We start from the raw sequence: 16,493 nt of genomic DNA, 5'->3' as shown, positions 1-16,493 counted from the left end.
AAAAAATATAACAATAAATATAATAATAAATAATTCCAGGCCATATTGTCGGTACTGGTTTTCCATCGGTCTGTCATACTTTGGCGGGAACGATTGTGAAATTAGTTTTGGCTTGAATTTTTCCTCGAAATAGAACTAAAACAGGTTAATCGATTATCATGATGGTTGCCGATTAATTTTCTGTGGATTGACGAATCGTCGCAGCTCTAATTTGGTTGAGCGAACATACGTTTTTTAACAGAACTCCAAACAGCTCCCCCTGTCGGCCTCGAGTGTAACTACTTTTAATTTGCTGAACCTGACGGTCGTCGGGACCCAGAGGAGAGCTGCGGCGGGGGACTGGCGGTCATCATGGCGGACCAAAACAACACAGACACCGGAGGCAGTCTCTACAGTGAAATATTAGGGTGCGTTGCCGCCTAAATTTGGCAAATAACTGTTAATTTAAAGAGAGGCGGCGATAACTCCTCCGTCCCGCTCGCTCGGGGGTTCTCGCTCCTCTTAACTCCCACCTGTCTCTGTCGTGGGAGCTCTGCGGCGTTTGCCCTGTGCACATGGCGGGACGGGTTCATCTTTCTGTTAGCTAAGTTATGGAGTAGTGTTACATACACGTATATGAAAGACATCACTGAAATTGTTGTGTGTGTGTGGGGGGGGTTCTTATAAAGAAGCTCTACGGCTGGAGCTTCGGTGATCTCCAGAGGTGTAGAGGTGGACATTAAGTTACCGAAGCGGTTCGCGAATCATGGGGACTCCCGTACGCTCGTCTCTCTCTCTGTCGCCCTCCGCTGTGTGTTTCGGGGGAGAGAGAAGAGGGGGAAAAATACTGCAAAAGTTCAGAGTTAACTGGGGCAGATGCACCTTCGAGGAGGGATCTGGAAGCGTGCTGTTCAAAGGTCGCATCGCACGGCGCGTTTTGGCCCATGAGCAAGGCGTCATGCAGCCGACTGGTGCCGGTTGAATGTCCGGGCGATGTCCTGTGAAACCGAGTCATGACCTAATGACTCGCGATAACGCTGTAGAAACACAACACCGTAAACCGCGACATGCTCCTGTAGAGCCCAGCAGTAGCACGCAAAAAGAAACTGGGGTTTTGGTGACAGGTGTTTCTTTTCCCCAGACCCATTAGGTGGTCTGGGACCTGTTAGATGGTCTGGGAAAGGTCCTGCTTGCTGCCTGGGGGTCGAAATTAAACCTGGAGAAGCGAGGTTCAGTTTTTATGCAGCGCATACAGTTGTATGCAAAGGTTGGGGCTCCCCTGAGCAAATTACCTATTTTGTTGATTCTTTTGATTTGATCTGATTTTGTGGATACCTCTGATGAGGTCAGCATCAGAGCCAGTACCAACGGCACTTTGCTAGAAACTGATCGTTTCTTTTCTTTTTCCCCCAAAGCGACTGCTGCGACGCATTGTTGTACTGATCTGGAGATATGGGAACTGTGGGAACTTTGTGGGAACTTTTATTTATTGTTGTTGTTGCAAGATTTCATAAACTTGACTAGTACGGTTTCTTTTCCTCTCTTCAGTGGCTCGATTGTGTCTTATGAAACTGTGACAGTGGCCACCACTGCACTGACTCTAAACAGTTAGATGTAAAAAAAATTTAAATCATTTTTAGACCTTTTAAATTAATATTTATGTGTCTTGCCATCATCTATTGATAAAAGCGCCAAATGTCAAGTGTCTGGAGCTGAGCGTTGTCGTCTTTCTTTAAATTCCAGTCCGTCGGAGCTGTTCGCAGCCCGGTCCAGGAGTCACAAGATCCCAGTCAGAGGACAGAAGGACTTCTTCCCCAGTGACTCGGACGAGCAAAGAGAGCGGCTTGAGCAGAGCCTGAATGAGCACTGGAGCCTCATATCGGAGGAGAGAGTGGAGAGGCTGTGAGTAGGCGTAGCATCCACCCATCCATCCACCCATCCACCACTCCATCCATCCACCCATCCATTCATCCATCCATCCATCCACCCACCCATCCATCCACCCATCCACCCATCCATCCATCCACCCATCCATTCATCCATCCATCCATCCATCCATCCATCCATCCATCCCTCCATCCCCAGTGATAATTATTGCTGTGCGATCCTCTGATTTCTCCTTAGAGATGCATTCAAAGACGTTCTGCCGTCTGAGATTTTGAAGTCAGTTGCTGAAAGGTTTAACGTCATCCCTGAGCTCAGTTGACGGCAAATCGACCGTGCAAGACAAACAATAATAATGACAGAGGTTGCTGTTCTGCTTTTAAAAAAAAAAAAAAGTTTGCTGCTCGGTAACCGACCCTGAAATCTTAGGCTGCTGAGCGCTCTCGAACGCACCAAGAAGGGGGACTGTTCAAAGCAGTCAGTTGTTCACAGCTGTCTGATAGCATGATGATACTGTAACGTTGACAAAAAACGAGACTGACTAAATGTGCACTGTGGTGAATTAGCTGTCTTAAGCATCTGTGATACCTCTGCCAATAGACGTAACAAATAAAAGGGAATTAGTACCGTAGCTGGCAGGAAGCAGGAAGTCTTTGAAGCTCCTCTAATCATTAGTTTTATATCAACAATGGGTCAAATGACTGCACGTAATGTGAAAGGAGTCTCTCGTAGTGATGAGTTGAGCGTGAAGAGATAATTATCACCGGAGAAGCAGGCAGCTGTTTTCAGAAAACAAGCTCTCAACCAAACAGACGGACAGACAGACATATTTAATGTCAAAGAGAGGACGCCATCTAGCAGCTAAAAGGGCCAGATATTTTATCTCGGGAGTCGGCGAAGAGCAAACCAGAGCGAAGAGCAGTGTGAGGGTCGGATGCGCTGTGCAGGCATCAGCCGGAACACAAACACCACGTTGCTCACGCTGCTCCGTGTCTGCAGTATGTGGAAATATATTAAGCGGCTGTTTTCTCACACGTTTGCCATAACAACTTTATAAGGTGATGATATGTCCGGGGCGCGTGTCTGTTGGCTCGGTGGGGGAAGTTCTTCCGCGTCCTGGCGGCCAGAAAAAAATCTTTTATGTCCCGAGTTGTCAGTAATGTAAAGTATGTGCAGTCAGCGAGAGTCAGGTTGTGTTGCACTGACGTGTGACATAAATGTTGTCTGTTCTTATTTTACTGTAGAGGAAACCTAGTGAAGGCCACGTGGCTTCCGAGTGACCAGATTGTGGAGCTCCAGTCTCCAGCTGTGAGTACTGTGTCACACCAAGTGAGACAAACTATAATCACTCACACCCTGTGACAAGCTGACAACTTCTGCACTGCATCTCCTATCACTTCCTGTTATCAAACGTCTGTCAAATTATAAATATGTATCTTGCGATTTTTGATCATGTTTTTTTTTTCTTTTTCCTTACACAGGGAAAGTTTTGGCAGACAATGGGCTTCTCTGCCAATGGAAAACAGTATCTCCTCCCTGAAGAGGCTCTCTACCTGATGGAGTGTGTGAGTGGCAGATAAGACCTGTTGCTCAGGGGATTACTGAACACAAAATTCTTTGTCTTTATTCGGTAATATTTGAATGACAGTCAAGGAGTCCTGCTGCAACACATGAGATCTGTAAACTCGTTTCAGATCCACTGTGGTGGTGCATGGAGGCAAAATTACAAAGATTGTGTCACAGTGCAAATACTCATGGACCTAACTGTGTATGTGTGAACAGGGATCCCTGCAGGTGTTTTATAAGGACTTGCCACTGTCCATTCAGGACGGTTATGAGAGATTCCTCTCCTCAAACACAGTGGGCCTCCAGCAATATCAGGTACAGCCATTAGTCCCCACACACATCGTGGAAGCGGAACGCGATGCCGACCTGGTCTAACGACTCCTTTTCATCACAAAGGTCTTCGGGCATTTGAAGAGGCTTGGCTATGTGGTGCACAGGTTTGATCCCAGGTAACAGAAGCGCACATCCCAATCAGGCATGTTTGGACGTACAGGTGGGCATTGAAATATAACATAACAGGAAGTCATCTTCAGTATTGATAGCAACGGAGCTTTAGGGATGGCGGTGTTGATCAGTGCCCCACTTTGAACCAGTTCCATCCATCAGTCTCTACCCCCATATAGAGCCCCTTTTAGACCTCCACTTCTTTACGTGGTTTGGGGAAGCTAATCCTGTCCAAATGGGTCTTTAGAGACTCAGTATTTTGGTCCAGGTTTCCAAAATCAGCCGAATGTGGGTGTTGGGTTTTTGGCTTCTTACAGTTTGGAGCCGTCGTCCTACGCGAGGCAGCTGAACCTGCTTCAGTCACACGACAGAGCAGGGAGACAAATGAAGAGGAAACGCAGTGCCAGCCCCAGCCCCGCGCCCGCCCCCGCCCCAACATCCAGGTAAACAGATGCCCTGTACGAAACCAGTCCCTATGATGGTGAATGATTGAATTCTGGGAGTGATTTAGGACAAAACTAGATTTTATTGTTCAGCTACTGCTCAATAAAGACAGAAGAAGTAGAAATTGGAGCTGTTATTTTTTTCATTATAGGATGAGCTGTTGATTTTTTTTTTTAATTTTTTTTTAGTTCTGTGCTTTCAAATTGGCAGAACTAAATTTCCAACCTGAAAAAAGTAAAACCTCTCTTGCACCTCCCCGTGAAAAAGTAACAACATTGCTCTGATTTAGTGGAGTCAGGTCTGTGTTGCTCTTTGCAGGACACAACTGAAATGCAGATCACCTCTTCAGTGTTGCATGGAAAATTCATGCCACAGTAAAAATTGATATATAGTTATTAAGGACAGAAAGCTAAATATTTATCCCTGAAACACGTTTTTCCTCTAATTATGACACAGTAAATGCGTACATGAAAAGGAAATACATATAATAATGCGTGTTGTCTTTCATTTTAAGTCTTGTTTGATTTGTTTTTATTCAGGCTGCATAGTTTGACTAAACTATGCAGAAAGAGACTGATTGTAGAAAAGGTACAAACTTAACACTGTAGAGTACAGACCATCCACATGGTCTGACAAATTAAAAAGTTTCTTGCAGCTCCACTGGTGATCTGATTCGGCTGAGTTTATTGAAATGTTGTTAGAATAAATGACTGATGTGACGTTTTCGATCATTAGTCGGTGCGTAGCACACGAGTCTTCCGATGAACAAAGAGGCTACACAGTTTTGTTTTGTTTTTGTTTTTTTTCTTGCTGCAGTCATACTGAAGCACAAGAAGAATCCCCCACTGAGAGAATGGAGGAGGATAAAGGCAGCCATGACGGTGAGGAGGACAAAACACTCCCTGAGTCACACTTGACAGCCTCTCCAGAGACTGCAGAGGTACGGGCTGCCACCACAAGTACAGCAGACGAAGGCGGGGGCAGGACCTGGTGGATGACGGATGTTCTCGGGGACTCGGGCCAAGGAACAGAAGACGGCCCCACCTCAGGTTCCTCCCGCTGGGACTTCAGCACCATCCTTTTCCCAGACCTGGGCTCCGCGGAGCACCTCTCCAAATGCCTGGCCTCTCCGGACCCATCCCTGCTGCCCGGGGCTTTGGGTGTGGGAGTCTGTGACGTTGCCCCCTGGAGGCAGAGGATAAACCTGCGGAAGGTGACGATGTCCTCAAAGGAGCAGAAGAGGGAAGAAAACAAGCAAAGGCGGCAGGGGGATGTCAACAAAGACAAAGAGGTTCGTAGCTGCTGGTAGCAAACCACTTAAATCTAACATAACATCAAAATATTACTTTTTTGGAAATATTATCACTATGTTTGTTTATTTCAAGTGATATAAAAGAGGCACATTATGGGAGATCACATTCTGAGTTCTTTCAAGGTTCAGCGGTGCAGAAACTGGGCAGAGTATCAGGAGCTCCTGGCGAGGCGGCAGGAGGGACGTAAAGGTCGACCAGCACACCTGTGGAGCAGAGAGGTCTCGCCGTTACATGACCCGACACAACCGATCCCCACTGGTGAGATCACATGGACCTACTCTGCACAGTAAATTCAGACTTCATATAGTTTCTGGATTTTCATCTACATCAGTCGCATCTAATTTGAAAACCAAGTCACTGATATTTGTTTTTTTTTATTCCAGGGGAACTGTTGGATAAAATCAGTGTGATTAAATCTACAAATTTGCTCGAGGGGGCGTCCAGGTATAACTGATTCATTTTTTTTCTGTTATTAGACCAAAGTTTGGTAACAAAAAAAATAAAAGGAATGAATTGTCAGTCGGGAGTCAACCAAGAGAGAAAGCAAAGAAACGCAAGGACAAAGGAGGAAGAGAAAAAAAGGACAAAGAAACAAACAAATCAAAACAAAATAAAAGCAAACTAAATAAATAAAAGAAATAAAGGGAGAGTAAACTAAAAATGAATTGATGGATAAATGCTGTAAATAAGACTCTGGCGTGACCCAGTTGTCCTGATCTGTCCCATTTCCAACCCAACGCCTTGTCACAGGTTTTGATCACAGTAATTGCTGCTGGGTTCTGACTGAATAACTTGTTTCCCCCCAAACATGAATCGACTAATCATCATTTTCTATGTTGTGTGTTTTTGTCCATCAGGCTTATGTTGGTTCAGCCAAAAATGATTTCTGTGAATTCTCGACGGTGATTTAGTTACTTTTGTGGAAGCAGCTGCAAATTTCAATCTGAGACTTGAAGTGTATTCGTTCATTTTCGTAGCATATAACCAGCTCTACTGTCCGATCGTCGTGATTAGTGGACATCAACTCTGAGTCTCCTGTGAAGGAAGATAAATCAGAATTCGGACTTAGTGTGAACCAAGCTCGTCTCACTGCTACCGCAATCCACGGTCTGTCATTTAGAAACCCATAAAGACTGTGAAACAAAGCAGGGAGACGCCGCGGCTCTCTGCTTTCACTGTGACGGAGGGCACCTCGTTCAGATATCGACGACCTTGCGCTTTGTCTGCTCAGGTTAAAAGGGTCAGATGGGTGGAGGATTTGTTTCAGTGTTTACCAACCTGATTCGGTGGCTGACTTCAAGAAGAGCAACCCGGGGAAACCGTACTCCCGCATGTGCGTGTGCAGGTAAGAAATCGCACAACCTGCCCGAGGGCACGGCAACTAATGGTTGGCTTACAGAAAACAACAGACATCGGACTCGGATGACGTAAACATCACAGTGATTGGAGATGAATGGATCTTTTTCCTCTCATCTGTCTTTTTGAGCTTGTGGTACGACGACAACAACCTAATTAATCTGTTGATTGTCGTTTGATTGATCATTTAGACTGGAAAATGTTGGAAAACACCGACAAATGCCCATCAGAAATTCCCATTTTTACTTGGCTAATGACTTAAACAACTAGTTGATAACCACACTCCCTGTCTGATTTTCTGTCGATCGACTAAGTGACTCATTTACTAATTGTCACAGATTGTGAATGCTGGTATTTACGCTGGTCCTCGTCTCCTACAAAGCTCACAACTTGACCGTGTCCCCTCTGTTTTTCAGTTTTGACGGTCCCGTGCCCGACCTGCGCGCTATCAAGCTGCTGGCCTGCCAGAGTGGAGACATCCCGGTGGTCTTTGCTGTGGTGGACCACGGAGACATCTCCTTCTACACCTTCAAAGACTTCCAGCTGCCGACTGACGTGTACCCCTGACAACTCGCTGCTCTCAAAAACCATCACTTTAAAACATTTACCTCCACGTATCCGGGACTTTTAAATAAATCTGTTGGACGGAGTGCATGTGTGAAAATGCAGACTTCTTTTGTGTGTCTGATTTACAAGGTGGGGGTATTTTTAGTGCCAGAGGTTTGGCCGCCCGGGTCAGATCTGTTGGACGGGTAGGACCGTTTTCTTTCTGTGCTGCCACTAAGCGATGCCAAAGTTGGGAATTTATAATTTATGGGTGTATCCGTTTGCTTTGTTCACACTTTTGACACAGTGTTGATAAAGAAGAAGAGTTAGTTTTTTGTTTTTTGGGTTTTTTTTTTTTTTTTTTTCTTTCTCTTCGGGGCCAACATGCCATCAGAGAGACTTATTGGAACAATTAAACTGACCAGATTTGTTACTGTTTATTTTCGGCAAAAACAAAAGACTATCGAGTACCTCGTTAATCCTGGTGGGAAATAAATTGTTTCTACAGCAGTTACAGTATACAGCAAAAACTGAGGAGGAACTCCTGGTCAGTATCACTAAAATGTTAATTATTTACAAATCCTGTCCATTTGATACAGTTTTATTTGCTTTTAGCCAAAAGCCCAAGAATGAAGCCGAAAGCTCCACATTAAAGAACCAGCTGCAACAACAGCCAGTGCACCCATCGTTCATGAGATTCCCTACTCTTATTTTGTTGATATTTTGTGTGTCCGCCTTTATTCCTGATGACAGATTCGGTCCTCCTGGACCCGGATGAGACCAGTTGTTCTTCACGGATGATTCTTTTCAGCTGCTCTTGGCTGGAGGGTTTTTTTTGCTCTAACTTCTGCTTTAAAATACTTCCAGGGGCTTATATTGGGTTCAGGTCAGGGGACAGACTTGTCCAGGTCATAGTTTTCACTTTTTTCTCCTGTAAAAACTCCTGTGTGAATTTTGCAGTGGGTTTGGGATCATTGTCATGTTGGGAAATTCTTCTCCTGCTGAGCTTCTTGAGACTGGGACTCATCTTTTCAGTCAGTATTTGGGTTCAAATCTGCTTTCATCCTGCCATCTATGAAAGTCATTTCTCCTCCACCTCTTGCTCTCATGCAGCCCCATATCAGCAAACTCCCACCTCCAAGTTTCACAGTCAGCAGTGTGGTGGTCCTGGCCAGGTCCAAACAGAACATGCTGGACCCATCTGATCCAAACAAATTTATGATGGTGTCATCTGACCAGAGAATGTACTGCCAACATTCATCAGGCTTCTTTTCTTGTTGTTTGGCAAAGTTTAATCTGCAGTTTTGTGCAGTTTTGTGAGCAACGGTTTTCTTCTCGGACGCCGTCCGTAGAGGCTGACGTCATGTCACGTCCTTCACACTGATCAGTCACCGAAACTCCAGTTTCCACAGATGATCCTTGTGCCAAGTCAGGAGCACTTACCCTGTTTTTCTGTGCGAGGTTGTGTAGATAGTGAATAGCGTGTGGCGTCATATTTCGAGGACGGACAACTGCGCCTGTGGGGCCTGTGTTTTCATTGTCTATCTAACCTGTTTGTTTTTAATCATACATGAGATCAAATACCCTACACGTCAACTTAAAAAACAATAGAATTATTGCAAGATGAAGGAGCTTTGAGTCATTTAACATTGTAGTGATATTGCATATGCGTGTACTTTTGTTGTATACCGTCTTTCACAAAAATTCTAGTTACCCTAAACAAGAAAAGACACTAACGATAACAACTGCTGCCACTGGAGTGACTTCACGCTTCAGGGGAGAGCAGCAGCGAATGGTGAGCCGGGGGGAAAATGTTGGGATCTGTGCGCACTACTAGTCCTATAATAAAACTAAAATGTCTCTTTTAAATTACAGAGTTGTTACAACTCACATTTCTGTGATGGACATTTTGGCAGGGCCGGTTCAAAACCGTGCACCGTCCCAGGGAGGCAGAAATGACGTGTCTTGCTGCTTTTCAGGGGGTAAAATGTGCCCGTATTCCAAACCTACTGTGCTTTCATGCACACAGCTACAAGTTAATGTGCTCTATTCGAGAGGACATGGTCAAATGAGCACTCTATGAGTCATCTCTAGTCTTCACCACAGGTGTTTCGGTGTGTGCTCTGGGAACCTTTCCGCTCCCAATCCCAAATTACACTGAGATCTCCCCGTGTTGACTTTTTGCTTCAGCTGCAGGTGAACAAGAGAGCCGTACAGGTGATATGTGAAGTGTCTCTTACTCACAGACCACAAAGAGAGGCTTTTTTTCACTTTGACAGTGCAGTTAATTAGAGCTATTGATGTTTTTCGGGCTTACCTGTTGTATTGTTCTACTGTTTATGTAAGGTTTTTTTTTGCAGTTTAAAAGGATTTGCTCAGACTGAGCTGAAGCCAAACAGCCATGTCATCTCTGAGGACTCTAGCTTTTCTTGCTCTAATTGGTGAGTTATTAAACTTAAACTCTCCTCTTGTATCAGTTTGAAGTTTGTCTCTAAGAGTTTGTTTTTTTTTGTCCTTGCTAGCAGGTATTTCCGGCGGTCAGACTTCAGACTGCTCACACTGGGGGCTCCTGAATCACCTAAAACTGACTACAAGAAATGATGTTCTAGCAATGATGAGACCTGTGAAGAACTGGACTCACGCAACCCCTGTTCAGATGGACATGCTGTTGTACGGCATTTTAGAAGTGGTAAGTGTCTTTGTGTTTTCTTCGTAAAAACTGAATTGACCCTCTAGAGTGCATTGCTTTTATGAATGTGTCTGCTTTCTAACTTGTAACTTGTAACTATACTCAAGTACTCAACTTAAGCACAATTTTGATGTACTTAACTTGAGTATTTCCATTTAATTCTACTTTATATTTCTAGAAATATTGTACTTTTTACTGCACTACATTTATTTTAACAGCTTTAGTCGCCAGTTACTTTTATTCAGGACTTAAATTTTAAATTAAAAAACCTACGAGTTTATAGAATACAACACATTGCTGGAGACTAAACCAGTGTTTTTCAACCTTTTTGTCTTGTGACTCAGATTTCTGAGTCATTGTCAGTTACGAAAGAGACATTTCCCTGCTAAACTTTCTAAGGTAGCTTCATTACAACAACTTATTTGAAGCCCAAAGAGGATAAACTCTCCTATACTACACATAAAAACAAAGACAAGACAAAAGTCCAAAGACTGACAAGAGATTTGTGTATCAGAACGTTTTGTTTTTTCCCCTCTTTCCTCTCCTATCAATCATCTGACAACTCCTCAGATTTATCTGGCGTCCCTTTGGAGGGGCCCGACCCAGAGGCTGGGAACCTCTGGACTAAACTATTTAACTGTACCATAAAGTAGTTAAGACCAGCTCCGCCTCAAGAAGCTACAACAGTGAAATTGCTGCCTGCGCTTCGATGCATCACTGTTAATAATGCATTTTATATCAATGTCAGTCACAGGGACCGACTTTCTGCAGAATTGGTACTTTTATTTTGATACTTTAAGTAAATTTAGCTAATAATAGCTCTGTACTGTAACTTTAGTAGGATTTTAAATGCAGGACTTTTACTCGTAATGGAGTATTTCTACAATGCTGTATTGGTACTTTTACTTGAGTAAAGGACCTGAATGCCCCCCCCCCTCGTTGTGCAAACCGTTGCTGGGATTTAGGCGAGGTCACCAAACCTCGCCCAAAGGTCACTAACTGTCCGGCAACAAATCCGGCAGGAGAGTGAGAGCGATGTAGACGGAGCCCCGTCTGTTGACGCCCACGCAGTCCTGAAAAAAAAAAAAAAAGGTCTAATCTAAACTAGGCTAAACTACCGTTGGGGATGGACTGTGGGCCTTTGAACTACAAAAACTTTGATAAAACAGCTCAGATCAGCTACATTAAAATCCTGTTTACATGTTAACACTTAAATAACACAATATCCACTAATGTAACATATTTAATAAAGAGCTCCTGAAGACCCAAAAGCTTTTATTTTTACGTCCTTTGCAACAAGGACTTTGGGAGCTCTGTAACTTAACACTCTGACTGTTGATGCCTGATGGACATTTTTGCTGATACTGCTTCTCTTACTTGAGTAGAATTTTAAAAACAGAACTTTTCCTTGTATCAGATTTTTGTTGGATCGCCACTTTTACTTAAGTTAACGGTCTGAATACTTCTTCTGTCACTGGTTTTATGACGAGCCAGATGAAAACTGTTCAAATCGAGGCCCGTGGGCTTGGTAGTGAGGACACTGTCCCGTTCACCTCTGTTTCAATGGGTTGGCAAATTCTCAAAACCTTGGGAAAAATCAAGGCGGAACTATCTGCATGGATTTGATTGAAAAACTAGGCGTTTTTCCTGAATCTGGCGAATCGATCCCTTCCACTCAACATGCTGTTTATGTTGTAAAACGCCTGTGAGTATTTACTGAGGTCTGCTGATTGTCCGCAGGATGAGAAGTTTCAAACCGTCACCAGTCACGTCTGGATCCAAATGGTAAGAATCTGGACTGACACGAGGGAAAGAGCAGATCGTGTCGCGTTAAGGTGCCAAACAATTTAATTGCATTTTCAAACATCACTGGTCTGTTATCGCCAGATACACTATGCACTGTACATATACACCCCTGCACGGTGTGTATCAACCTCAGAGAGCATCGCCAACCTGTCATAAAATATTTAAAAGCCCCTTATTTTTCTGTTCCCAGCGTTGGAAGAATGAATTCCTCACGTGGAATTCGTCAGACTTTTGTGGGATAGACATGCTGACCGTTCCGAGGTCGATGCTCTGGATCCCAGATGTAACCATCCAAGAGGAGTATGTGCGACTCACTACATACCTGCAGTTTGTGGTTTTGGTCTCGCCCAAAGGGGTGTTTTCAGCACACAATCCGGCACCAAATTTGGACTTACAATCCTGGTGATGGTTGCTGTGACTTGTTTAGATCTCAAAAAAAATATATATATATACTGATTAAACCTCTGTGATGTGACTAGTTTTTGATGGAGACAACCAAGTCAATTGATCCCTTCGCTGAAATATAATTGAAAGTCGAATTTTACCTTTTTTTTTTTTTTTTAAACTTCTCGTTTCCTCTTCATTTTCCCCTAAAGTGCCTCTGATAGTGGGAGTATTCAAGACAGTCCACACATCAGTTTGTATCCCAGCGGTCTAGTGCTGGCGAACAGACGTCAGCGCCTGACCTCCACCTGTCAGCTGAGGCTCTACCTGTTCCCCTTCGATGTGCAACATTGTAACATCACATTTTTATCCATGAACTATGACGGTAAAATGCACCAGACGCACCGCGGGCTCACCTCAGAATGGCCATAATTGGAACATAATTGGTGTAATTATTGAATTCCTTTATTTATTTATTTTTTAAAGCTCTAATACTAGGAACCTACTACAGTGGCAAAATCCTTACTTCAGTCTCTGAGTTGACCATGGTTACAGAGGGAGAATGGCAACTTAAAAACATTGAAATCACTCATTATACTATTACCAAAGTTGGTACATCTCACAGCAGGCTTGTATACATGGTAAGAACAGACATTTAATGAAATTTGATAGCAGCTCTTTCCCCATTCTCCGAGTGTTCTGGTTTTAAATCATTTGACTTTTTTTTTTTTTTTTTTATTCAGGTCAAAATCATGAGAAAGCCAATGCTTTATGTGATAAATTTGATCGTACCCCTGTTCTGTCTTCTGGTCCTGGATCTGGCCACCTTTTTCATCAGCGATGCCAGAGGGGAGAAGCTCAGCTTCAAAGTGACCTTGCTCCTGTCCATCTCCGTCTTACTGCTGATTCTTCAGGACATGTTGCCCTCCACTGAGGACAGTCTTCCGATGATCGGTGAGCTGCCACACAGGCCTCAGACCAGAGATTTAAGTGCGATAGTGTTCAGTATCTTCTTTACTGGTGTCAACGACATTACACTGACCGTAGCACGTTTGTTCTAGCCTGCTACTGTATTGTGGTTTTCACCCTGGTGTGGATAAGCCTCCTGGAGGCCATTCTGGTGAGCTTCCTAATGGAGCTGGACGGTTACTGTTTCAAGGAGGCTCAAAGCGCTGCTAATGCCGAAGTGGAAATCCAGCTGGAAGCCAACGGTCACAAAGGTACGTGTTCTGCCCACTAAAGATACAGTTTCTCTTTTTTCTGTTTTGTAAATCTTGAGTGTTGTTAGATCCATCCACAACAGCCAGATGTGGATGGAGACGCAGGGGGCTTCAGTGAGGAGGCCACCACAGTCAGCGAGGGTTGTCTGCCATAACGGGCTGTTTATTAAGAACAAGGCGTAAAATCATGAAAGAGGAAGAAGAGGAGAGGACATACGGTTGTACCACAGCCAGGAAAACCCAACCACCTACTGGTGGAGTGCTGGGAGTATCCTACCTGTGGTGAAAAGATAGGGCTCCTTAACATCAGCCAGCCATGGTTTGAATGCCACAGCCTGTGAGCGTTGCTGCTGACCGTGTGCTTCCCTTCATGGCCACAGTTCACCATCTTCTAATGGCTGCTTCCAGCAGGATAATGCTCCAGGTCACAAACCGGTTTCATGAACACGACAGTGAGTTCACTGGATTTCAGTGGCCTCCCCAGTCTCCAGATCTGGATCCAGTGGCACGCCTTTGGGACGTGGTAGAACGGGAGACCGGCAGCGCGAATGTGCAGCTGACAAATCTGCAGAAACGGTGCGATGCGGTCGCGTCAACGTGGTCCAGAACCTCAGAGGGAACTCTCCAACATCCGGTGGAATCCAGGCCACGAAGAACTGAGGCTGATTTCAGAGCAAACGGATGAACCACCCAGTATCAGAATGGTGTTCCTAATAAAGTGCTCAGTGAGTGGATGTACCATGTGTCTGCAAGACTTGCTTTATGTTCTTGGTCGTCCCCTGCACACACTGAACTACACTGAGAGTGAACATTATGTAATGGGGAGGATACATAAGTGGCGTGACTATGTATCTGTGTATTGTCGTGGACCAATAGGAGATATATCATTGGCCCATGTTTCTTTTGTTTTAAGATATAAAACAATCAAAAAATAATCACAACCCCCCCCCCCCCCCCCCATAAAAAAAACATAGATATTATGTGTCCAGCTGGAAAGTAATGAAGTCAAATAATTAGTGGAAACAAAGAAGTGTCTTTAAAGATTTTCAATACAATCGGCAATAAAATAAATGAGTTTTGGTAGTTGTGATGGTAAAGCGGTACATTTTGAGTCGATCTATTTCCTGAGACAAACCAAAGTTTCCCAAATATTAAATGTAGTGTAAACACCAGAGGACATAGGAAAAACTTTATGGCTTTGAGTAAGTAAATATTTGATCGAAGATTTAAACGAGCCACCAGCCAATTGATAAGAGTTCACTACAAACACATTTCACTTGCTACCAGAAAAGTATTCTTCCCTTATTCAGAGTTTTAGTTAAACTTGTTTGTGTCAGGAAGGATTAGCAGCCATTTTTTCCTCAAACGTACGTTAATCGATTATTCGGTCACTTGGGGGCAACACAGCAAACCAGGAAACGTCACGTCTGTGTGGGCTTTATTGGGACGCATGAGTCTGGTCAACTGGTGAATGTTACTCCAGCATCCACTCCCCTTTTTTAAACTTCGGCTTCGTCTCCATGAAGCCTCTCGGGCCAAGGAGGAGCGCGGAACTCTTTCGCCGCCTGCGGCCGCCTGGAGGCAGCTCTGGTGGAAGTGGAGACAGTGAACCAAAACAAAGAGCTAAAATATGGCAAAATGCTCAGAGTCAGCCAACAATTCTCCGTGGGTTCATCGTGACTCCTTTCACAGTTTTATTGTTAGTATTAGTGTTCTAAAAATATTGATTATAACAACTTTACATAGTTCACATCCCGACACAGATGCATCGGCGACCGCACAGGCAGACGCTGAACTATTTTCCCCAGTTTTAACTTCAGCATGCTTATCGTACCGGCTCATCCCCCCACACAGAGCCCGCCGGAGCTGAGGAGAGCGGCCGGGTGCGTCCGGCCAAGGGTCACCTTGCTCGGGACGGGCCCGGGGACCACGACCTGCTGAAACTGATCCTGGAGGAGGTGAGGGCAGCGCGACAGGAGGCCGGAGGACAGCACAGAGACGAGAGGAAGCCCGGACGCTACAGAAGACTGGCCGAGATCGTGGACTCCGCCTTCTTTGTCCTGTATTTTTTAACTGTTGTGATTTTTGTGGTGTGCATGTTCAAGGCGGGGTTTCAGAACTATACGGCAAATGATAATCATTAGATGCTGTGTGTATAATCAGCCAGTGCATGCTCTTAAATTCGGTGAAAATGGGTCGTTAAATAACTAAAAAAAACCCACCTGGGTACCGACACTGATAAAACCCACCTGAACTGAGTCCGTCTCTTTTTGACCTGTAGTTGAGCGTGTCTTCCTTTTTCTCTTTTTTTTTCCTGCCCTGCGGAACTGTCAACCTACACACAAATAAGACTCTACAAGGGGAAAAGATGTTCAATAGTTTAGAAAAGCTGGGTCGCTATCGGAAAAGAAGGGTTCAACTGGCCAGTGTTACCAATATTTTCAACACCCGCCCCCTAATATCTCAACATAACATGGCAAAATGCTTAAATTACACACTTTTTTTTGTCTCTCATGATAAAAAGCTGCTAAGTAAATGGTTGTTACAGCCATGGCCGGATTAACCTCCCGGGAGGTGTCCCCCCCCCCCCAGGGGCAGAATATCGTCGTTGGGCCCCCGTTATACGTGACAGTTTCATTGTTTCCACCCAGAAACCAACCACCACTTTACAGCCGATATGATATGCCGATGAACAGAGGACATGACCGACGGACAATTAGTTGTTTAATGGGTTGAGTGGTTTTCCAAGCAAAAATGCCAAAAAGTCGTTGGTGCCAGCTTCTCAAGTGTGGATGTCTGCTGTCTTCCCCAGTTTTCTACGATATTAAATCCAACAGAGTTCGTTTTTTTCCACCGTTGGTC

At 44.4% G+C, this 16,493-nt stretch overlaps 2 protein-coding genes across 2 annotated transcripts; both read left to right on the top strand.

Annotated features, from left to right (window-relative positions):
• Positions 1-264: 264 nt before the first annotated feature.
• tsen54 (TSEN54 tRNA splicing endonuclease subunit) lies at positions 265-8,226 on the top strand. Its single transcript, XM_040154833.1, has 12 exons — positions 265-407; positions 1,723-1,881; positions 3,108-3,171; positions 3,345-3,428; positions 3,646-3,744; positions 3,826-3,878; positions 4,191-4,316; positions 5,134-5,608; positions 5,753-5,888; positions 6,014-6,074; positions 6,862-6,975; positions 7,403-8,226. Exons 1-12 carry the CDS (start codon positions 352-354, stop codon positions 7,551-7,553), a joined length of 1,578 nt encoding a protein of 525 aa, XP_040010767.1. The 5' UTR covers positions 265-351; the 3' UTR covers positions 7,554-8,226.
• Positions 8,227-9,424: 1,198 nt separating this feature from the next.
• LOC120805618 (5-hydroxytryptamine receptor 3A-like) lies at positions 9,425-15,870 on the top strand. Its single transcript, XM_040156014.1, has 9 exons — positions 9,425-9,973; positions 10,055-10,221; positions 11,962-12,006; positions 12,218-12,327; positions 12,624-12,796; positions 12,898-13,052; positions 13,155-13,365; positions 13,473-13,631; positions 15,486-15,870. The coding sequence occupies exons 1-9, from the start codon at positions 9,934-9,936 to the stop codon at positions 15,773-15,775; spliced, it is 1,350 nt and encodes a 449-aa protein (XP_040011948.1). The 5' UTR covers positions 9,425-9,933; the 3' UTR covers positions 15,776-15,870.
• The last annotated feature ends 623 nt before the right edge of the window (positions 15,871-16,493 follow it).

The sequence above is a fragment of the Xiphias gladius genome, chromosome 3, assembly GCF_016859285.1.
Source record: "Xiphias gladius isolate SHS-SW01 ecotype Sanya breed wild chromosome 3, ASM1685928v1, whole genome shotgun sequence".
NCBI lineage: Eukaryota > Metazoa > Chordata > Actinopteri > Istiophoriformes > Xiphiidae > Xiphias > Xiphias gladius.
The sequence above is the reverse complement of the archived record's forward strand: the minus strand, read 5'-3'. Positions and strand labels throughout refer to the sequence as shown.

Bases quoted from the DNA above. Each gene is read 5' to 3' on its own strand.
- tsen54 (XM_040154833.1), top strand. From the start codon at position 352: ATGGCGGACCAAAACAACACAGACACCGGAGGCAGTCTCTACAGTGAA. The intron at 1,882-3,107 runs GTGAGTAGGCGT...ATTTTACTGTAG, and splicing joins GAGGAGAGAGTGGAGAGGCT to AGGAAACCTAGTGAAGGCCA. The intron at 5,889-6,013 runs GTGAGATCACAT...TTTTTATTCCAG, and splicing joins GACACAACCGATCCCCACTG to GGGAACTGTTGGATAAAATC.
- LOC120805618 (XM_040156014.1), top strand. From the start codon at position 9,934: ATGTCATCTCTGAGGACTCTAGCTTTTCTTGCTCTAATTG. The intron at 10,222-11,961 runs GTAAGTGTCTTT...GATTGTCCGCAG, and splicing joins TGTACGGCATTTTAGAAGTG to GATGAGAAGTTTCAAACCGT. The intron at 13,366-13,472 runs GTGAGCTGCCAC...CGTTTGTTCTAG, and splicing joins GGACAGTCTTCCGATGATCG to CCTGCTACTGTATTGTGGTT.